Source organism: Vicugna pacos, chromosome 22, assembly GCF_048564905.1.
Source record: "Vicugna pacos chromosome 22, VicPac4, whole genome shotgun sequence".
NCBI lineage: Eukaryota > Metazoa > Chordata > Mammalia > Artiodactyla > Camelidae > Vicugna > Vicugna pacos.
In genome coordinates, this window is record NC_133008.1 from 11,789,839 (window position 1) to 11,807,837 (window position 17,999).

Genomic DNA, 17,999 nt, shown 5'->3' on the forward strand with positions numbered 1-17,999 from the left:
GAGAGGGGTGAGCGTATGTCCTTCTGGTGCAAGAGCTGTCTGTCCCAGCACGAAGTGTGGGATCAAGGACACAAGAGGAAGCTGGTTTTGCCTGAGATCCTGCCTGCCCCAATCCACCTGCCCCTCCAGCCACATCTCCATCCCCCCATCCCCCCACCCACCCACCTACCCACCTACCCACCTCTCCATCCACTCACCCCTCCATTTACTTACGCATCCATCCATCCACCCCTTTACCCACTCACCCACCCGTCCATCCATCCACACACCCATCCCTCCATTCACTAACCCCTCCACATACCCCCCTTCTATCCACCCACTCACCCACCCACCTACCGAGCCCTCCATCCACCCATCCATCCACCCACCCATGTATCCACACCCCCTACCGGGTTGGAGGACATGGCAGTGACCCAGATAGTTGAGGCTGTTGCTTTGTAGAATTTACACCTAATGGGCCAACAGAGAGCACACAAGATACTTCCCAACTGTGGAACATGCCGTGAAGGGAGTCATGGGTGATACGCTCGTGGGCTCCTGGGGTGGGCGGAGGGAGGATACTGTCCGGTGGGAAGGCTCTGGAGCAGGGCCCAGGGTTGAGGGGAGCTGACCGTGAGCAGAGCTGGGGGAGCACAGAGGAAACTGCAAGGCCAAGGCCTGAGGAGTGGCTGCTTGGCTTGTTTAAGGGCCTGAGAGGACAGAGGGAGAGGACAGGGGTGTGGTCCCCGGGATGCCCAGGGCCCTGGTCAGGTGAACCTTTTGAACCACGTGACCGGGCAGTCCCTCTCGCAGAGCGAGGCCGCTAGGTCTGAGTTCTTTCTGGTTTTCCCTAAAATTGTGCTGCCGGTTCTCTCCTTCATACCCCGTCTCTGCCTGCCTTCCTTTGTGAGAATCTGGCGGGTCACGGATGTAATGTCAGGACCTGGCTGCTGACCTTTCTGGGTTCGTTTTTTGATCAGTTGTGTTCTAAGCCTCAGTTTCTCTTGCGTCGGGATTCCCATTTCTCTGTTAACACTTGAAAACCACCTCCTGCCTCCTCTTCCCAGAATGCGGAGGCCCACAGGGAAGCCTCCTTACGAGGCTGTAGCAAGTGTCTCTGGCTTTTCCCAGCAGTTGGCCAGCCTTTGCCTCTTCCTTCTCATTATCATTTGAGAAGTTACCACTTGGGTGTCACCTCATTTAACCTCGAAGACCCTGAGAGGTAGAGATTATCTCCCCATTTGACAGATGCAGGAACAGAACCTACAAAGATGGAGCGACTGCCTGAGGGCACCTGGCTGGAAAGGCAGCAGAGCTGAGGTTCAAACAAGGCCGGCCTCTCCTCGCGCAGCTGTTGGCTCCTGCAGCTCCACCTGCTCAGGGCTGTGAGGAAGGCCTGGCGGCGGGGGGTCTCCATGGTGCAGCCTGCAGACGCTGGTCTAGAATAGGACACAGGCTGCCAGGGAGCCCTGATGCATGGCCAGCAGGCCCAGGTGCTTTTAATTCCTTTTTCTTTTCTTTTCTGATTACATAAATGATACATACCAATTTTTAATGGACTTGCCCAGAAGAGAAAACACAACGACTTTGAAGTTTGTCCCACCGGTATTTTTTTTCTGTGAGTACACACATACACACATCGGCAATATAGATGTTACAAAATTAAGGTACGCTGTGTGGTTTGGGTCAAATTTTTATTGTATTTACATTTTGAACAGGTAATATAATATATTGGTTCAAAAGGAAAAAGCGTAAACAGAGAAAAATCTCCCTGCCTCGCTTTTCTGCCAGCCATCTGGTTCCCCTCCTTGTGTTAATATTTTATGGTGTAATCCTTCCAGAAACACTCAGTGTTTAAACAGGAGAGTAAACACACACATGCACACGTGTACACACATATGTGGGCTTTTTTGTTTTTCACCCAGATGGTAGGTAGCATGGTAGACCCACGCTTCAACATCTTGCTTTTCACTTAGAGATCCGTCCCTTATCTGTTCATAAAGAACTGCTGCCTTTTTTCAGATTTTTTTCCATGTAATTCAGTATCTTCTAGAACTTGATTTTTTTTTAATGGTTGTATCACATTACATCAGGTGGATATATTTTAATTTTTTAATTAGACCTATATTGATGGACACTTGTTTCCAATTTTGTACTATTATAAATAGCATTGTTATGAATATCTTTATTCAGTTTTTGTGCATCTATGAATATTTCTTTAGATTCAGTATAAAGAGTAATAATCTTTGACTCAGAAGTGGAACTACTATGTCAAAAGGCATAAACTGAGTGACACATTGTCCTCCAGAAGTCTGTCAATTTGTACATATCAGACATACATGAAAGAATCAGTTTCCCCTATATTCTTGCCTATTTCATGAAAATGTTATTTCTTAATGTTTTCTTTTTAATTTGCATTTCATATCCATATAGGTAACTTAAAAAATCTCTTTTTGTCTTTTGTTTCATGTCTGTTCATGTTCTATACCACTTTTAAAAACTACGGTATTCCTGTTTTTCTTATTGATTTGTAAGCACTTTTTATATATTAAGATTATTAATGTTTTGTCTGTCAATAAATGTCAAATATAGTCTGAGTTCTAAGTTCTAGTCATGCCTCTACCCCAGGCTTATGTGATGCCGCATCATGCCCCAGCCTTTGTTGTCCCCTTGCTATGAGTTAGGGGATCACTGAGGCCACTTTGTGACTGAAGTGTTCACATCCATTCACCTTTCAGGCGCCAGGAACTCCGAGAGCTTCGGCTGCTCCAGAAGGAAGAGCATCGGAACCAGACCCAGCTGAGCAGCAAGCATGAGCTGCAGCTGGAACAGATGCACAAACGTTTTGAACAAGAAATCAATGTGAGTGTGAGAAAAGATGGGTTCCTGTAGAGCTTCTAGCTTCCATGTTTGCTTTAAGCGAAAGCTGCAGGGTGGGGATGATTGGGCATGGAGAATAATTCACAACAATTGCCCAATTCCTCTGGTTTCCTGATCTCACGAGGTGTCGACTTATAAACAGAATTGCTTGAAGGTCACGATGCTTCTCTGAGTCACACAAGAGGATCTCTAGAGGGGGTGCAACTTTTATTGAGCACCGTGCAGCAACCTTGTGGGATAGATGGTCTGGTCTTCCTTTTGCACATGAGGAAACAGACTCAGAGAGATTAAGTGACTTGTCTGAGGTCACACAGCAAAGACAGGGTAGGAGGTGAGATTCAAACCCAGGTCTGAGCACAGGCCCTGGGCTTTCTCCATCTGTCTCCTGGATATAAGGTGATTTTCCTGAATTTCTCTTTCTGCTCCTTCCAGGCCAAGAAGAAGTTCTTTGACACAGAGCTGGAGAACCTGGAGCGTCAACAAAAGCAGCAAGTGGAGAAGATGGAGCAAGACCATGCCGTGCGCCGCCGGGAGGAGGCCAAGCGGATCCGCCTGGAGCAGGAGCGGGACTACGCCAAGTTCCAAGAGCAGCTCAAACTGATGAAGAAGGAGGTGAATATGTGCTGAGGGGAGGCAGAGGGGTCTAGGAGTATTAGAACTCTATCAGTTGCAATGATCAAAACCCCAGCTCAACCTTGCCTCAGCAACAGAGGGCATTTGGGAGAGCTCGAACACCGGATGAGCTCATGTCCAGGTATGTCTGGATCTACATCCTCCAGCTGTGCCATTAGGAGCCCGTTCTCCATCGTTTGAGCTCTCCTTTCCTCCCAGGCTGGCTCTCACCATGTGCCCTCTGGCAGCTCCCTGTACGTCCTTCCAGCTTAGAAGCCCTAGGTGACAAATAGCAGGGGAGAAGGAAGGGATGGTGGCTCAGGGGAACTGGAGATGCCGTCACCAGAGGGGGGAGTGGGTGCTGGGTGGGCGCACACACATCCTCCATTCCCTACCCTCTCTTCTCCCTAAATAGCAGCCCACTAATTGGACCCATGTGCCTCTTCTCCCTTTGACCCCCACCCAGCTGGCAGGGGAACTGGGAGGTGGCAAGGAGGCGGACAGTCCTGAGACAAGGAAAGGGAGGCGTATTTCTGAACCTGCCCTGGGGGAGGGCATCTGGATTCCAGGGAGCAGCCCTCACCTTCCTCTGTGGGGCCAGAGCCTGGGAGGCGGGGACATACTTCTTTCCTAGACCCTCAGGAGGAAGGAGGGGAGAGCCGTGGGATGGGTGGGCCAGTCTAGATGTTCCCAGTCCCCAGATGGGTGCAGTGGGTGAACAGCCTCTCGGGGGGGCCACGGTGCTGGGGGCCTCAGACCCCAGCTCCCAGGCTTTACTCTGCGATGCGCATGACATTTGGTGTGTCCAAGGGGCCTCAGGTGGCTGCCTGCGGGAGCCAGGGCTACGGGCGGGCTGATCAGGGCCAGGGCTGCGGTGAGACAACGTCCCTCGGACACAAAATTTAAGGAGGTGCCCCAAACTCCATGATCAAGATAAATAATATTCTAATGCAATGTTTTAAAATACAAACTAGTGTAAAATATTCATGATGAACAGAATGTCAGCTATTTAGAGGCAGGACAACAGGGCCAGGGTTGGTGTGAGGCCATGAGGCCGAGTCCTGCAAATATAGGGCTTAGTCTTGTCTGTATTTAACGTTTTGATGGTTTTGTTAATGATTATTTTGGCATGAAATTTTTTTTTATTTGTTTGTTTCTTTGGGGGGGGTTAGTTAGGTTTATTCATTTGTTTTTAGAGGAGGCCCTGGGGATTGAACCCAGGACCTTCTTAATTAAGCATGTGCTCTACCACTTGAGCGATACCCTTCCCCCTGGCATGAATTTTGAGTTTTTAAAATTGTATGTATCTTGATTAGTTTTCTGGTGTTCTCTTTTGTGCCTGAGGCGAGTGCCTCGACTTACCCTGGTTTTGAACCTCCTGCTGAGAAATGGGCCAGCGGCTGAAGTACGTGGGGTGGGGCAGGGAGCAGAGAGAACAGAGAGACATCCCCAGCCCCAGGCTGGGAGCACGGGCTTGGGAGGCAGGCCTGGCTCCGTCTTGGCTCCGCGGTCCAGAGCAAACTGCTGGCCTTTGCACAAGCTGCAGGCGGACCTTGTTTTATTGCACTTTGCCTTATTGCTCTTCCCAGATACTGGTGGTTTTTTTTTTTTTTTTAAACAAATTGAAGGTTTGCAGCAACCCTGCGTCCAGCAAGTCTTTCTGTGCCATTTTTTCCAACAGCATTGCCTCACTTCTTGTCTCTACATCACATTCTGGTAACGCTTGCATTATTTCAGACTTTATTATTACATGTGTTATGGTGATCTGTGATCCGTGATCTTTGATGTTACTTTTACAAAAAGATTACAACTCGCTGAAGTCTCAGATGATGATCAGCATTTTTTAGCAATAAAACATCTTAAGATTAAGTGATACACAATTTTCTTTTAGACATAATACTGTTGCAAACGTAATAGATTACAGTATAGCGCGAACGTAACTTTTTCTATGCACTGGTAAACCAAGAATGTCATATGACTGGGTTTATTTCAATACCTGCCTTATTGTGGTGGTCTAGAACCGAGTCTCCAGTATTTTCAAGGTCTGCCTGTACTTGCCTGAGTCCTGCTGCCTTCTGTCAAGTGAGAGATATTTGGTTACTGTTGTATTGCGTATCTACGTGTGTGGCACTGTTCGAGATGCCAGGGATACTGTAATGAACAAAATAGATAGGGTCCCTACACTCAAGGAGTCGTTAATTGCCAGGGAAGTCAGAGGCAAAAGTACAACATCAAATAGGTGAAACACTTGTCCATTCCATACATGCTGTGAGAGCAGATAGGCTGGTGAACTAGAGAAGATATGGAGAGATCTGCTTTAGAGGGGGCTAGGAAGGCCTCTCAGCATGTGACATTTAGGCTGAGACCAGAAGGATGCTTCCAAGAGGGTGAAACAGCATATGCAAAGGCCCTGAGGTGTAGGCAAGAGCTTGGAGTGTGCAAAGAGCTAAAAAATGATCAGGTTGTTAGGAGTTTAGGAAGCTAGGGGGAGATTAGTGCGAGGTGACATCAGGCAGGTAGAGCGGGGCCAAATCACGGAAGGAGGTGAGTCATAGCCAAGAGTTTGCTATTTCATTCATTGCCGTTAACAATACATTCCTCACGCAGATATTTTGAGCATTAAATGAGAAGTACCCAGTGTCGGCCCCAGAATAAATAGCCAGTAGATGCCAGTTTCCTCTTGGCTCCTCACCCCATCACGTACGCGCACCCTTTGTATGTGTGGGTGGGGGAAGGAGCTGTAGGGATTGTAAGAGTGGAGAAAAGAGGAGGCTACAGAGGAGGTGCCTGGGATAGGGGAGGCGTGAGAGGACACCACAGAGTTCCTTGCCCTTTGTATGCGCTGATCTTTAACAGGGTTGAGCCGCTGAACGTGTTGGCAGGGTTCCAGGAGCTTTTTCAAGCCTGCCAGCGAGCTCTGAGGCGGTGCGTGGGATCCGGTACTTGGGCTTCCGCTCAGATTCAGTGTTTAACATTTTCTTCTTCCCTGGGTGTTTTTCTTCAGAAAGTTTTCATGGAAAGAAAAGACTTGACCTCTTTGTGCTTTTGGCTTCTGCTGTTTGGTAAGACCGTGACCCTGTCACTGTCCTCCCATGAGGCATTCTTGCTGCGCAGACTCCGCCCTGCTGATTGAACCCAGAGCTACTGTCTTTAATCTGCTTCACGGTGGAGCCGGGCAAAGGGTTGGCTTGTGCTTGCTGCTGGTTCCCAGAGCTGATTGCTGGGGTTTTGTTACTTGATTAGTCACTGTATGTTTTTAGAGCTCCTGTACTAGGAGGTGATGAGCAAATCACACACAGCCCCTGTCCTCAGATTTGCCATTGTCGTTAGAGGCTGCCAGTATGGAAACGTCCACGGTTATAAGAAGTTTGAGAACATACTGTGTATTTATTAGAGGGAGTAAAGGATAAAGATGGTCTCTTCAAGTTGTAAAGAGAGAAGCAAGTTCTTCTCTAGGATGGCATTATGCTGAAGTGGTTGTATGGAGCCTGGAGTCGGAGACTCGAGTTTGAATCCTGACTCTGAACTCAGGCAAGCAGCTTAAACTCACCAAGCCTGTCTCCTTCTCTGTGAAAGCAGGTAATGACAGGGTCACTCATGGAAAAGGTTGTTCTAGATGTGGACCAGATGACAGTGCAGGCAGAGCACCAGGCAGCTAGTAAGCCTCGGCTGCATGGTGGCCTTTTCGCTTATTCTTACCACCACATTGTCAATTTCCAAAGTCAGGTCTAGGGATTCCTGCTGGTGGGGGCCAGCGGAAGGCTTTGCTTCGTGGGACCCCAGATGTCCCATAATTCATGTCCTCCACTGCTTACTCCACAGTCCTGAGACCTTCTCGGATGGCAAATGTCACCCCTGTGAGGGCTGCAGGCTGCTCAGCTGGGAATGGGAAGTTTGGGTAGAGACTCTCTGCCCACTGCCGTTGGACTGGTGGTTAGGATGCACCAGCAGGGGTGAAGGACCAAGGTGGGAATGGGTAAGGCCCCCAGGTAAGCTGGCTCTGAACTACCCACGAATGCATGAGGCGGCCCAGTGCTGCATCTGAGAAATCTACACGTGGGTGCTGGAGCAGGAGACCATACACAGGTCCACGTGGACTTCTTAAAAAACCAGTTCAGAGCAAGGAAGGGTTCATGCTGTCCACTTCCCTACGATCCACTGAACTCAGGCATGGAAAACGTACAAAAATAATAGAGGGTAAAACTTGAGATGCCTCACGAGGCCTCTTTCATGGTTACAGCAGTTGGTATGAAACATTTATCATGTTAATGAGCTTCCTGCACTTAGGAGGTATGCATATAGGAAAAATCATTACTAGTAAACTAGTCGAATGGGGGCATCTTTATTTTTCATTATCGTTTCAAGTGACTAAATCCAATGCTGTGTGTCTAAATATGCAAGTGTAATAAATGTATCCTGCGGGAATGGAATTGATGGTCTGTTTCTCGGTTCCTATACACACAGCACATTTAGCATCCATGAAAAACTCAGTTAATTGTAACTTACTTCTTAGATCACCTACATTTGAAAACAAACTCAGTCAGTCTTGAAGGAAATCTTTCCAGAACTGTTTTCCTGCCTTCCTGGGCGAAATTCATTAAACAAAATTTAGCTGTGTTTTATATAGTTTGGAGCTCTGTAACGGAATTATATTCCTGGGAGGATCCTGGAAATTTTAGTTAAAAAACAAGTAGTTTTTTTTTTCCAGTGAGAAAATGGGAAGCTAACAAGTCTAGGGACTGTTCCAAAGATGTGCCCTGGGCCAGAGAGCAGGATCCCTGACATCCAGTAGAGAGCCTTTCTTTATAGATCTCAGGCAGTGTGGTACTGGTCCCACTCTGGTACCCTGTCCTCAGGGATTACTAACAAGTAGGTCCAGGTGCCCCTTTGCCAAGTAGCCCCATGTGACTCTGCTCTTAATGTTCTTTTGCCTCCTCCCTCCATTGTCAATGGTGTTAACACCTCTTACTGTTTTTAGCACCTTTAGCAGAAATCTCCAGACCCTTTCCTAAACTGTGGCTTCTCATCTTCTCTCCTGGAAAACCACATCATCAAGCTTGAAAAGCACAGTTCTAAGCTAATGGGTCCTTTCAGTTGCGTGACACCTTGAATGGGGCGGTCAGTGGCATTTGGACAAACACCAGACAGATGCTAAATTATGGTTATGCACCGTATATCCAAGGCAGCCCTCTGATGGGGAAGCTGAAGTGGCACAAATGCGATTTTTGAGATTATTTACAGTGACTTCTCAACCAAGGACTCTTTTGCTCCCCAGGTGACATCTGGCAATGTTAGATGTTTTACAGTTTTAGGTTTCACATCAGATGTGTAACATATGGGTGAGTTTCACTGTTATTAATTGTTTTTGCCTATGGATGTCCAATTTTCTAGCACGAAAAGACTATCCTTTCTCCACTCATATTTGCCTTTGCATCTTTGTGCAAAATCAGTTGACCATGTATATATGTGTGTGTGAATAACTGGACTCTCTTTGCTGTTCCACTGATGTAACTGTCTTTCACCAATTCTGCAGTGTCTTGATAAATGTATTTTTGTAGTGAGTCTGAAATTGGGTAGCGTGAGTCCTACAGCTTTGTTCCTTTTTTTCAAAATTGTTTTGGCTATTTTAGTTCCTTTGCTTATCCATATATAACTTAGAATCAGCTTTTTGACTCCTGTAAAAATGTCTGCTGGGATTTTTTTTATTGAGACGGGGTTGAATCCATGGATCAGTTTAGAGAGAATGGAATTTGAACAATATTGAGCCTTCCTTTCCATGAACACAATGTATATCTCCGTTTATTTAGGTCTCCTTTGACATCTTTCCTTAGTGTTTATAGTTTTCAGCATACAGATTCAGCATGTATTTGGTTAAATTTACACTTACGTATTTTGGTGCTGTTGTACAAAGTACAATTTTTTTAATGTCAATTTCTAACGTCAGTGCTAGAGCATAAACACTGGTATATCAATCTTCTATACTGACTTCACTAAACTCACCTGTCAGTTCTAATACTTGAAAAAAAACAGATTTCTTGGAATTTTCTACATAGAGAATCTGTCTGTAAACAGTTCTGTTTCTTCCTCTTTAATCTGTGTTTGCTGCTTTCTCTTGGTTTATCTTGCTGGCAAGGACCTCTAGTGGGCTGTTGAGTAGGAACAGCAGTGTGGGCATCCTTGCCTTGTTCCCGGTCTTAAGGGGAAAATATTTAGTATTTCATAGTTCAGATAGCATTGGGGTTTTTTGTGGGTGCCCCCTTTCAGGTTCAGGTCCCTTCTATTCCTAGGTTGCGAATAGATCTCTTCATGAATGGATGTGGAGTTCTGTGAAATGGTTTTCTTCTATCAATGGATGTGGTCAGAGAGGTCTTCTTCAGCCTGTTGATATTAGGAGTTATACTGGTTGACTTTCAAATACTGAACAAGCTTTACATTCCTGGGATAAAGCCCACTTGGTCATTATATGTTTTCCTTTTTATGTAGGACTGGAATGAATTTGCTAATATTTTGGTGATGACTTTTGAGTCTGTATTAATGAAAAGGCTATTGGTCTGTGGTTTCCTTATAACGTTGCTCTGGTTTTATCTGTTTCTTCTTGAATGAGCTTCGGTAGTTCCTTTTTTTTTTTTTACATTTTTTAAGCTTTATGTGTGTATTTATTTTACAATATCATCTTGTTTAAATTGAAGATAGTTGATGTATAATATTATATGTTACGGGTATACAATACAGTGATTCACAATGTTTAAAGGTTATACTCCATTAATAGTTATTATAAAATATTGGTTCCATTCCCCATCCTTGTAGCTTATTTTACACCTGATAGTTCGTACCTCTTAATCCTCCCCCTCCATCTTGCCCCTCCCCCTTTCCTCTTGCCCCTCCCCCTTTCCTCTTGCCCCTCCCCCTTCCCTCTCCTCACTCGTAACCACTAGTTCCTTCTCTACATCTGTGAGTCTGTTCTTTTCTGTTATATTCACGAGTTCGTTGTATTTTTTTAGATTCACAAGTGATATCTTACAGTATCTGTCTTTCTCTGTCTGACTTATTTCATTGAGCATAATGCCCTCCGAGACCCTCCATGCTGTACCCCAGAAACTAATACAACATTTTAAATCAGCTGTACTCAGTTAAAAAGCAAGCAAACAACCCATTTAAAATATGGACAGAAGAACTGAACAGACATTTTTCCTAAAGAGGGAATGCAGACGGCCAGCAGGAACGTGAGAAGTTGCTCAACATCACTAACATCAGGGAAATGCAAATCAGAATCATAGTGAGACATCACCTCACACCTGTCAGGATGGCCGTTATCAAAAAGAATGCAAATAACAAATGTTGGCAAGGATGTGGAGAAAAGGGAACCCTCGTACACTGTTGGAGGGAACGCAAATTGGTGCCGCCACTGTGGAAAACAAGGAATTTGTCTGTTTCAGCTGAGTGGCTGAATTTATTGACATAAAGCTGTTCTTAGTATCCCTGAGTATCCTTTTAATGAATGTAGGATCTGTAGTGATTGCTTTCACCCTTCATACTGGTAACTTGTCCTGTAGTATCCTCTTCTTCCCCCTTCTCCTCTCCCTCTTTCTTCTGTCAATCTGACTAAAGGTTTATTAATTTTATTGACTGCTGCCTGGTTCTCTGGCCAGGAATGTGAAGTTTCTTACAGTTTTAGTTACCTTATCACTGGATCACTGTCTAGGACTGGGGTAAAGCCAGGAGAGCAAAAGGGGAAAGAAAAAAAAAGAGGAAACTCACTCCCAGTACCAGCCCCCACTTCTAGAAGTTCTGACTCCCTTTCGTGGTCACCTGAATTTATTTACTTCTCAGAGTCCTCAGATCATTGCTTTTTGTATTTTATTCAGAGTTTTTCATTGCAGTCATCAGGAAAGCGCGTCTGTCCTGGCTTACCGCGCCGTGCCAGAAGTAGAATTCTCCTGGAAGGCGCTCTTTTGATCATGGGCAGTATTTTCCCCTCACTGGCTGCTCCTAAGAGCCCTGTTAGTGAGCTCATGTTTTGGAGTGTCAGGTTCCTATGAAGGTACCTAAAGGTATGGGGTATTCAGAGAAAATGGTCTCAGGGACTATAGCTTCCTTGCAGGGAAATGTCATGGATCTCCTCTTCTTCTGTTATAAGAGACAGAAACCTGGTCCCAGCTGGCTTGAGAACACTGCAGGCCTCTGACCAGGAGGCCAGAAGTGTCGCCAGGAATCCTTCCTCATCTCTTAACATTGCTTCCCTGTGTTGACTGTCTCAGGCAGACCCCTCCAGGGTGGCCCCCCATGGCCTACATCCTCCAGCTCAGCAACCCCAAGGGACAGGGACCGGCTGTCCCCATAGTTCCGGTAAACGTCCTGAGGCTGTCCCTAGCACAGTGAGGTCACATGCTCATCTCTGAACCAGCCTCTGTTGCCAAGGCATGGAATGTGCTGACTGACAGCCTGGGTCACCTGCCCAGGCTAGAGTCCAATGGGGCTGGGAGCATCAGCCACACCTAAATGCCAGGGGTTGAACTGGGGCTGCCTACGTGCATTGTCAACTGGGATGATGTCACCTGGAACGAGTTAAAAACATCTTAGATCTTATAATGGTTTAAAAGATTGACAGTATATCTGTGGTATTAATATTTCAAGGCGGTGGGTAATTAGGGGAAAAAAATGTCTAAAAGGGATTCTGAGGAGACAATTTTAAAAGAGGTTGAGAAACACTGCCCTAAAGGAAACTGAGGGGCTGTCATCAAAAGGAAGAGGATGGATACCACACTGCAAACACAGCACCTGTGCTTCAGGGGAGTCTAGAAACCGGAGCCAGCGGCAGACAGGTGGTATCTGTCAGGGCAGTGGAGGGCAGAGCTGGGGCTGGTGCCTAGAAAGCTGAGCCTCATCTTCAGTCTCCCTGGCCCAGGAGTCCTGGGACTGAAGGCTTATTTCTTGGGAAGCATGAGGAGGTACCCCGCCCCAACTATTCTCTGCTGTCCCTGGTGCAGGTGAAGAACGAGGTGGAGAAGCTCCCCAGGCAGCAGCGGAAAGAGAGCATGAAGCAGAAGATGGAGGAGCACACACAGAAGAAGCACCTTCTCGTGAGTCCCTGTCCCTCAGCTGGGTAGTAGAGGGGCTGGGGAGTCCCAGCTTTGAGACCCTGGATGGTGACCCGAGCCCCTCTCTGTGGCCACTCCCTACCCCTCGGATCCTCACCTCTTATTCTGAATACCTAAATCCAGACCATCCCAGTTAGCACCCCTGTTGTCATCTCCCCGACGCAGTCTTCCTCGATGGCCCTTGCTCCCAGCTGGAAGTAAGCTCTCCCACCTCTGGACACCGCAGACCTGTACATCCACCTCTCCCAAAGCCTTCAGCGCCTCCTGCCTTGCTCTGTGGTCTTTTGTACATCACATCTCTTTGACCAACCCAGAACATCCATCTGCCTACGTGGCATCTTCTGGAATCTCAAAGACATCCAACCCAGATCTCCCAGACCTGGTCCAGATCTCGTGTTCTGAGGGGTTAACCATGCTCCACTGTGTTGCCAGGCCAGAAGCCTTGTCATTCCTGACATCTCATTTCCCTCCAGTCCTTCATCACCTCTTGAAGCTTGGTTTTTGTTTTTATCTCCAAACTATCTCTGGATCCATCACCTTGTCAACATCTCTGAGACCCTCCCAATCATTGCCTTTTGCCTGGACTGCTACCGCAGCATCCCAGCGAGGCTCCTTGCTTCCTCTTTGGCTCCCTTGCAGTTCTCTGTCTCACACTAGCAGGTATGATTGGTAGGAATTCTAAGTCTGACCATGTCACCCTCCCCCAACAACCCCGTGCCTTTAAAACCTTCAGTAGCTCCCACTTTGTCCGTAAGGCCAGACCAGCCTCCTCATGGGTTTACAAGGTCCTGTAGGTCTGGTTCCTGCCAGCCTCTCCCGCCTAGACTCAGTCCCCCCTTCCCCAACCTCACCATCCTTCTTTGCACTTCTTGTCGGGCCACACTCTCATTTTGTCCCACTTCCTCTGCCCCCAAATGCAGAGAAAGCTGGAGTCTGCACTTATAAATGCTTTGTGTGTTGCCTGTTTTAGCATTCATGGCTTACTAGGGTAGGTGCTGTTCGTTTTCCCCTTCACAGAGGCTCCCCTTCACATTAATAGTGGGGTCCAGGACCTCCAGCTGAGTCTAACTGCAGGACATTATCATACTTCCCAGGGCTGGGGAGGGTCAGGGAGACAGACCCTCATCCCCACGGAGGGAGGGCAGACTAGCCCTTTAAGAGTCCAATCTGGCAACTGTGTCAAAAAGCCTCAAAAATGTGCACATCCTTTGGCCTGGATTTCCTACTTCCAGGACTAATCTTGAAGATTAAGCATCACAGAGGTTCATGGACGTTTAGCTACCAGAATGTGAGAAGCAGCAATATCTAAAAGAAAATCTGTAAACAATCTTATATATTGGGTAAATAATTTAGGGTACAGTTATACCATGAAATATTTGCAGCCATTAAAATTTATTTTTGATAGAAGATTACATTATGACATAGAAAGGTCTTTTTAATAATTTTTTAAAACAGTGGTAAAATTGACATAACATGTGGCATCTTCCCCGTTTTGACGTGTACCGTTCAGTGGTACTAAGTACCTTCATATCTTCGTGTACTCCATCACCACCATCCAGCCCCAGGACTATTCATCTGGCAAACACGGAAACTGTACCTGTTAAACATAACTCCCTAGGATTCCCTCCCCCCCCACCAGTCCCAGGCAACCGCCATTCCACTTTGTCTACAGGTTTGCCCTCATGTAAGTGGAATCAGACAGTATTTGCCCTTCTGTGTCTGGTTTATTTCACTTACCATGTCCTCAAGATTCATCCATGCTGTAGCATCTAGCGGAATTTCCTTCCTTTCAAAGGCCGAATAATACTTCATTGTATGTATATGCCGTGTTTTGTTTATCCGTTCATCTGTCTGTGGACACTTGTTTCCAATCCCTTGGCTGTTGTGAATAATGCTGCCATGAATGTGGGTGTACAGATATCTCTTCAAGCCTTTTAAGATAATTTTTGTGAAACAACAACAGAGGTAGATACATTTACATGGGTACACCAAAACCAGTTGCTAGCCTCAGGCGGTAAGGTTAGTAGGAATTTTTAATTTCTTACATGTTTCCTAAAATTTCTTAAGTTTTATTGTTTTTACTTTTTATTATGGAAAATTAAAAACATAAGCAGAAGTAGGTATAACAGTATAATGAACCTCCATGTACCCCTCACTTGACCTCCGTAATTCTCAGCTCCGGGCCACTCACTCCCCCACACCACTGTGTTATTTTGGAGTCCAGACATCCTGTCTTTTTACCTGTAAATATCTCAGTGATGTAGTAGCCACCATACCATAAACACACCTAAAAGTTTAAATATGTAACAACAGGACCGGGACTTCCTAGCCAAGCAGAAGGAGGACCTGGAGCTGGCGATGAAGAGGATCACCGCGGACAACAGGCGGGAGATCTGCGACAAGGAGCGCGAGTGCCTCTCTAAGAAGCAGGAGCTCCTTCGAGGTGGGTGCCCCGCAGCGGGGGGTGCGGTGGGTGGGGTGCGGCTGGCGCCACGTTGGCCCGTGTTGTCGCCATGAATGGACATCCCAGCCCCGGGCAAGAAACAACTGTTAGGTCTTCTCCACCGGAGAAGCAGACCTCAGCCCGCATGGTGAAACATGAGGGAGACCCCCTGAGGTCAGGACTGAGGCAAAGATACCAGTTCTCACCAACACTATGTGACGTTATTGCAGATGTCAAGGGGAGAAAAAGAAAAGGAGGCGATACAGAGTGGGTGGAAATAGTAAATAAGTGAGCTGGGTTAACAGGGTCGTGGAGGCGGGGGCGGTATGGAGAGCCCCTTGGTAACAGCCGTCTCCTATTGAGACTCCTCTGCCAGGCCCTGTGCCTTAGTCTCCTAGCTTAACCTCATTGAACCCTCTCCTTAACCCAAGGCAGGCCCCACTACTGGCCCCGTTTTTATAGATGAGGAAAGGGAGGCCTGGAGAGTGCGACTCTTCGGCCAGGTTGCAGAGTTCATGAGCGGTAGAGTGGACCCTGAATGCAGACCTTACCTTGAAGCCAAGCCCGTGACTACCCTGGTGCGGTGGCGTTTTGGGGCAGGTTTGTCTGCTGGCGAGTCTCCCAGCGTGAGATCTTCCAGAGACAAGTGTGGGCCACCACCCCTGGGGAGGAAGGGGATGGGGGAGGCTTATGCATCTGGATGATGTCACTCAGCAGCGGGGAGCTCAGCAGGGGAGGCTGAGGTGGAGAGCTCCAGCGCAGGGCTTGGGGTCTGTTTAGAGCCCCCAAGCTATCTTATCTACGGCTAGCAGATGTTGGGAGCAGTTTTATAGAGGTATGCAAAGCAAGCAGGCTCCAAATGGCTAGAAGTCTGTTGTCTGAACTACATTTAAAATAACTGGATGAGTGAAAATCTGAGTTTGGAGCCTGTGGGCTTTAGAGCTAATGGGCCCTGTCTGCGGTGAAGACGTAAACACAGGACCGACATACAGGGCTGCCTCTGGCTCACTTACAAGACAGGGGCCGTGCCAGGACTCTGATGGCCAGTGCAGCCGGACGGCATCGACCCCTGTGTTGGTGTGGACCAAGCAAAATGGGGTCCTTGTATCCTGACATTCGAATAGAGCCACGGATGTTTCAGGAAAGCCCTTGATTCCTTTTGTCATGAGATGGTCTCTAAGAACCATCCTACTTGTGGGACGGTGGTTCTGATTTTGGTTTGGAAGCCAAATCACTGTTGCAGTAGTCTGCAGGTAGATGCCAGCTTTCATGGGAACAGAAGCGCGGTGAAACAAACTGAACGTTCGCCGTGGGCTGAGTATGACCAGCTGTGCCTTACAGGGCGTGGGGTTCTCCATCTGACGCCAGTTCTCTGCCCTGAGCACAGGGTCAGTTAATAGACTTCCAGGAATAAAATGCCAGATACTGTTTCAGTCACGTATAGATGGGAGGCAGAGAGTCTCACCTATGGAAATAGTGACAAGAGGCTGTCCTGTCTTCCTCATGGGGTTACCATGTGAGCCCTTCCCATTTGCCCATTAGGTAAGCAGGCGTGCTGTGTAGACTGAACATAAAAGTGTCTTCCAAGGACGTGTCTCCCTCTGTGGTATGGTTGTGCCCATTTGGCAGAGGTGGAAGATGAGGCCTGGAGACAATTTTTTTTTTTTTTTTTTTTTGCCCATCCCAAATCCCAGTGACGCAGCTGGGTTCTAGCCTCGGTCTCCGGTTTCTCTAGCTCCTGACTCCAAACACTTCCCGCTGTACTGTGGTGCTGGAAGCTGTCATCCCTTAGGTTTTAAGGACGTTTCTGGGAGTTGGCTGAGCCAACAGTCTTATGAGGTGGCACAGTTATCAGCTACAGTGTGAGGAGATCTGGCTCAGGGCGGAGGTGGGAGGGCCTGGTGGGCGTCCGGCCATCAACACCTCACCAGGTAGCCTGTCCTCCGCAGACCGGGAGGCGGCGCTGTGGGAGATGGAGGAGCATCAGCTGCAGGAGAGGCATCAGCTGGTGAAGCAGCAGCTAAAAGACCAGTACTTCCTCCAGCGGCACGAGCTGGTGCGCAAACATGAGAAGGTGAGGCTCCTAGCTGGCTGGGTGGGGGGGCTGCCACTGGGGGGCGCCGTGAGGCTGCCTTGAGATGGGGCGTCACTTACTCCCGAGGGGAGCCACGTTGGCCACAGCAAGGCTCAAGAAGTTCTTGGGGGATGTCCTGCCTCAGGTCAAGGGACCAGGAATAGGGGAAACCATCCGGGGGGGGGCAGACGGCCCAGGCAGCTCCCTCACTGACTCCGACATCTGATGTATATCTCTTTTGCCTTTTTCCCTTCCTTGTTTGGTCCTGTCTCTCCATTTTCACTTTCTGTTTCCCATGCATTCCCTCAGAATAATTCTAGGTCTCAACTTAAATACCACCTCTGCCAGGAAGGAATCCTTCCCCAATCTCCTCAGACAGGACAAGGGCCCCTGCTCTGTGTGGCCAGAGCACTCTCTTCTGTGTGACTGTCTGGCTTGGTTCAGTCGCCTTAGTGGGGACAGAGACAGATAAACCGAGCTCTGGCTGCACAGCTGGTGTGGGTTATGACAACTCCTAACCCAGGTGCAATGATGGACGTCAGCACAAGGCTGTGGAGCGTGGAAGAAAGGTGCCCAACCTGGGTAGGAAGTCAGGGGAGGCCTCCTGGGGGAGGGGCTGCCTCCTGGGGGAGGGGCTGCCTGTGCTGAGTTCTGAAATATAAACAGGTGTTAGGGGAGGGAAAAAATTCAAATTTATCAAGACTTTAAAAAATAGGAACTGGTATCTGCCATCAGTAACGATGAACTATCCTATTATTGTACCTTTTGCTTTGAGATACTAGCTCAGGATGACATGCTACCATTGATTAGATGAGAAGGTATTTAGAAAGTAAGAATCCAGAACGTTACCAGTAATTTTTTGAAATGAGAACAGAAAATGTTATTGAAGAGTAGAAGTAAAAGGACACAAGCC

The 17,999-nt window shown here is 47.6% G+C and overlaps 1 protein-coding gene and 1 long non-coding RNA gene across 4 annotated transcripts in view; one reads left to right on the forward strand and one right to left on the reverse strand.

The window, feature by feature from the left end:
• STK10 (serine/threonine kinase 10) overlaps positions 1-17,999 on the forward strand; it is a 106,575-nt gene that overhangs the window by 78,557 nt on the left and 10,019 nt on the right. Inside the window, exons 11-15 of the mRNA XM_072947237.1 lie at positions 2,718-2,841; positions 3,292-3,471; positions 12,459-12,551; positions 14,883-15,012; positions 16,962-17,086. Of these exons, the coding sequence (XP_072803338.1) occupies positions 2,718-2,841; positions 3,292-3,471; positions 12,459-12,551; positions 14,883-15,012; positions 16,962-17,086 (652 nt within the window). The remainder of the gene's footprint in view (positions 1-2,717; positions 2,842-3,291; positions 3,472-12,458; positions 12,552-14,882; positions 15,013-16,961; positions 17,087-17,999) is intronic.
• The window catches only part of LOC107033077 (uncharacterized), a 36,756-nt gene continuing 32,699 nt past the window's right edge, over positions 13,943-17,999 (reverse strand). The window contains exons 4-5 of one of the 3 annotated variants that reach the window (XR_012063100.1): positions 14,307-14,448; positions 13,943-14,144 (exon numbers count right to left, since the gene is read on the reverse strand). This is a non-coding gene — a long non-coding RNA (uncharacterized lncRNA). Of the gene's footprint in view, positions 14,501-17,999 lie in introns of all 3 variants that reach the window. The other 2 variants (XR_001458481.3, XR_012063099.1) reach the window with 2 other exon arrangements.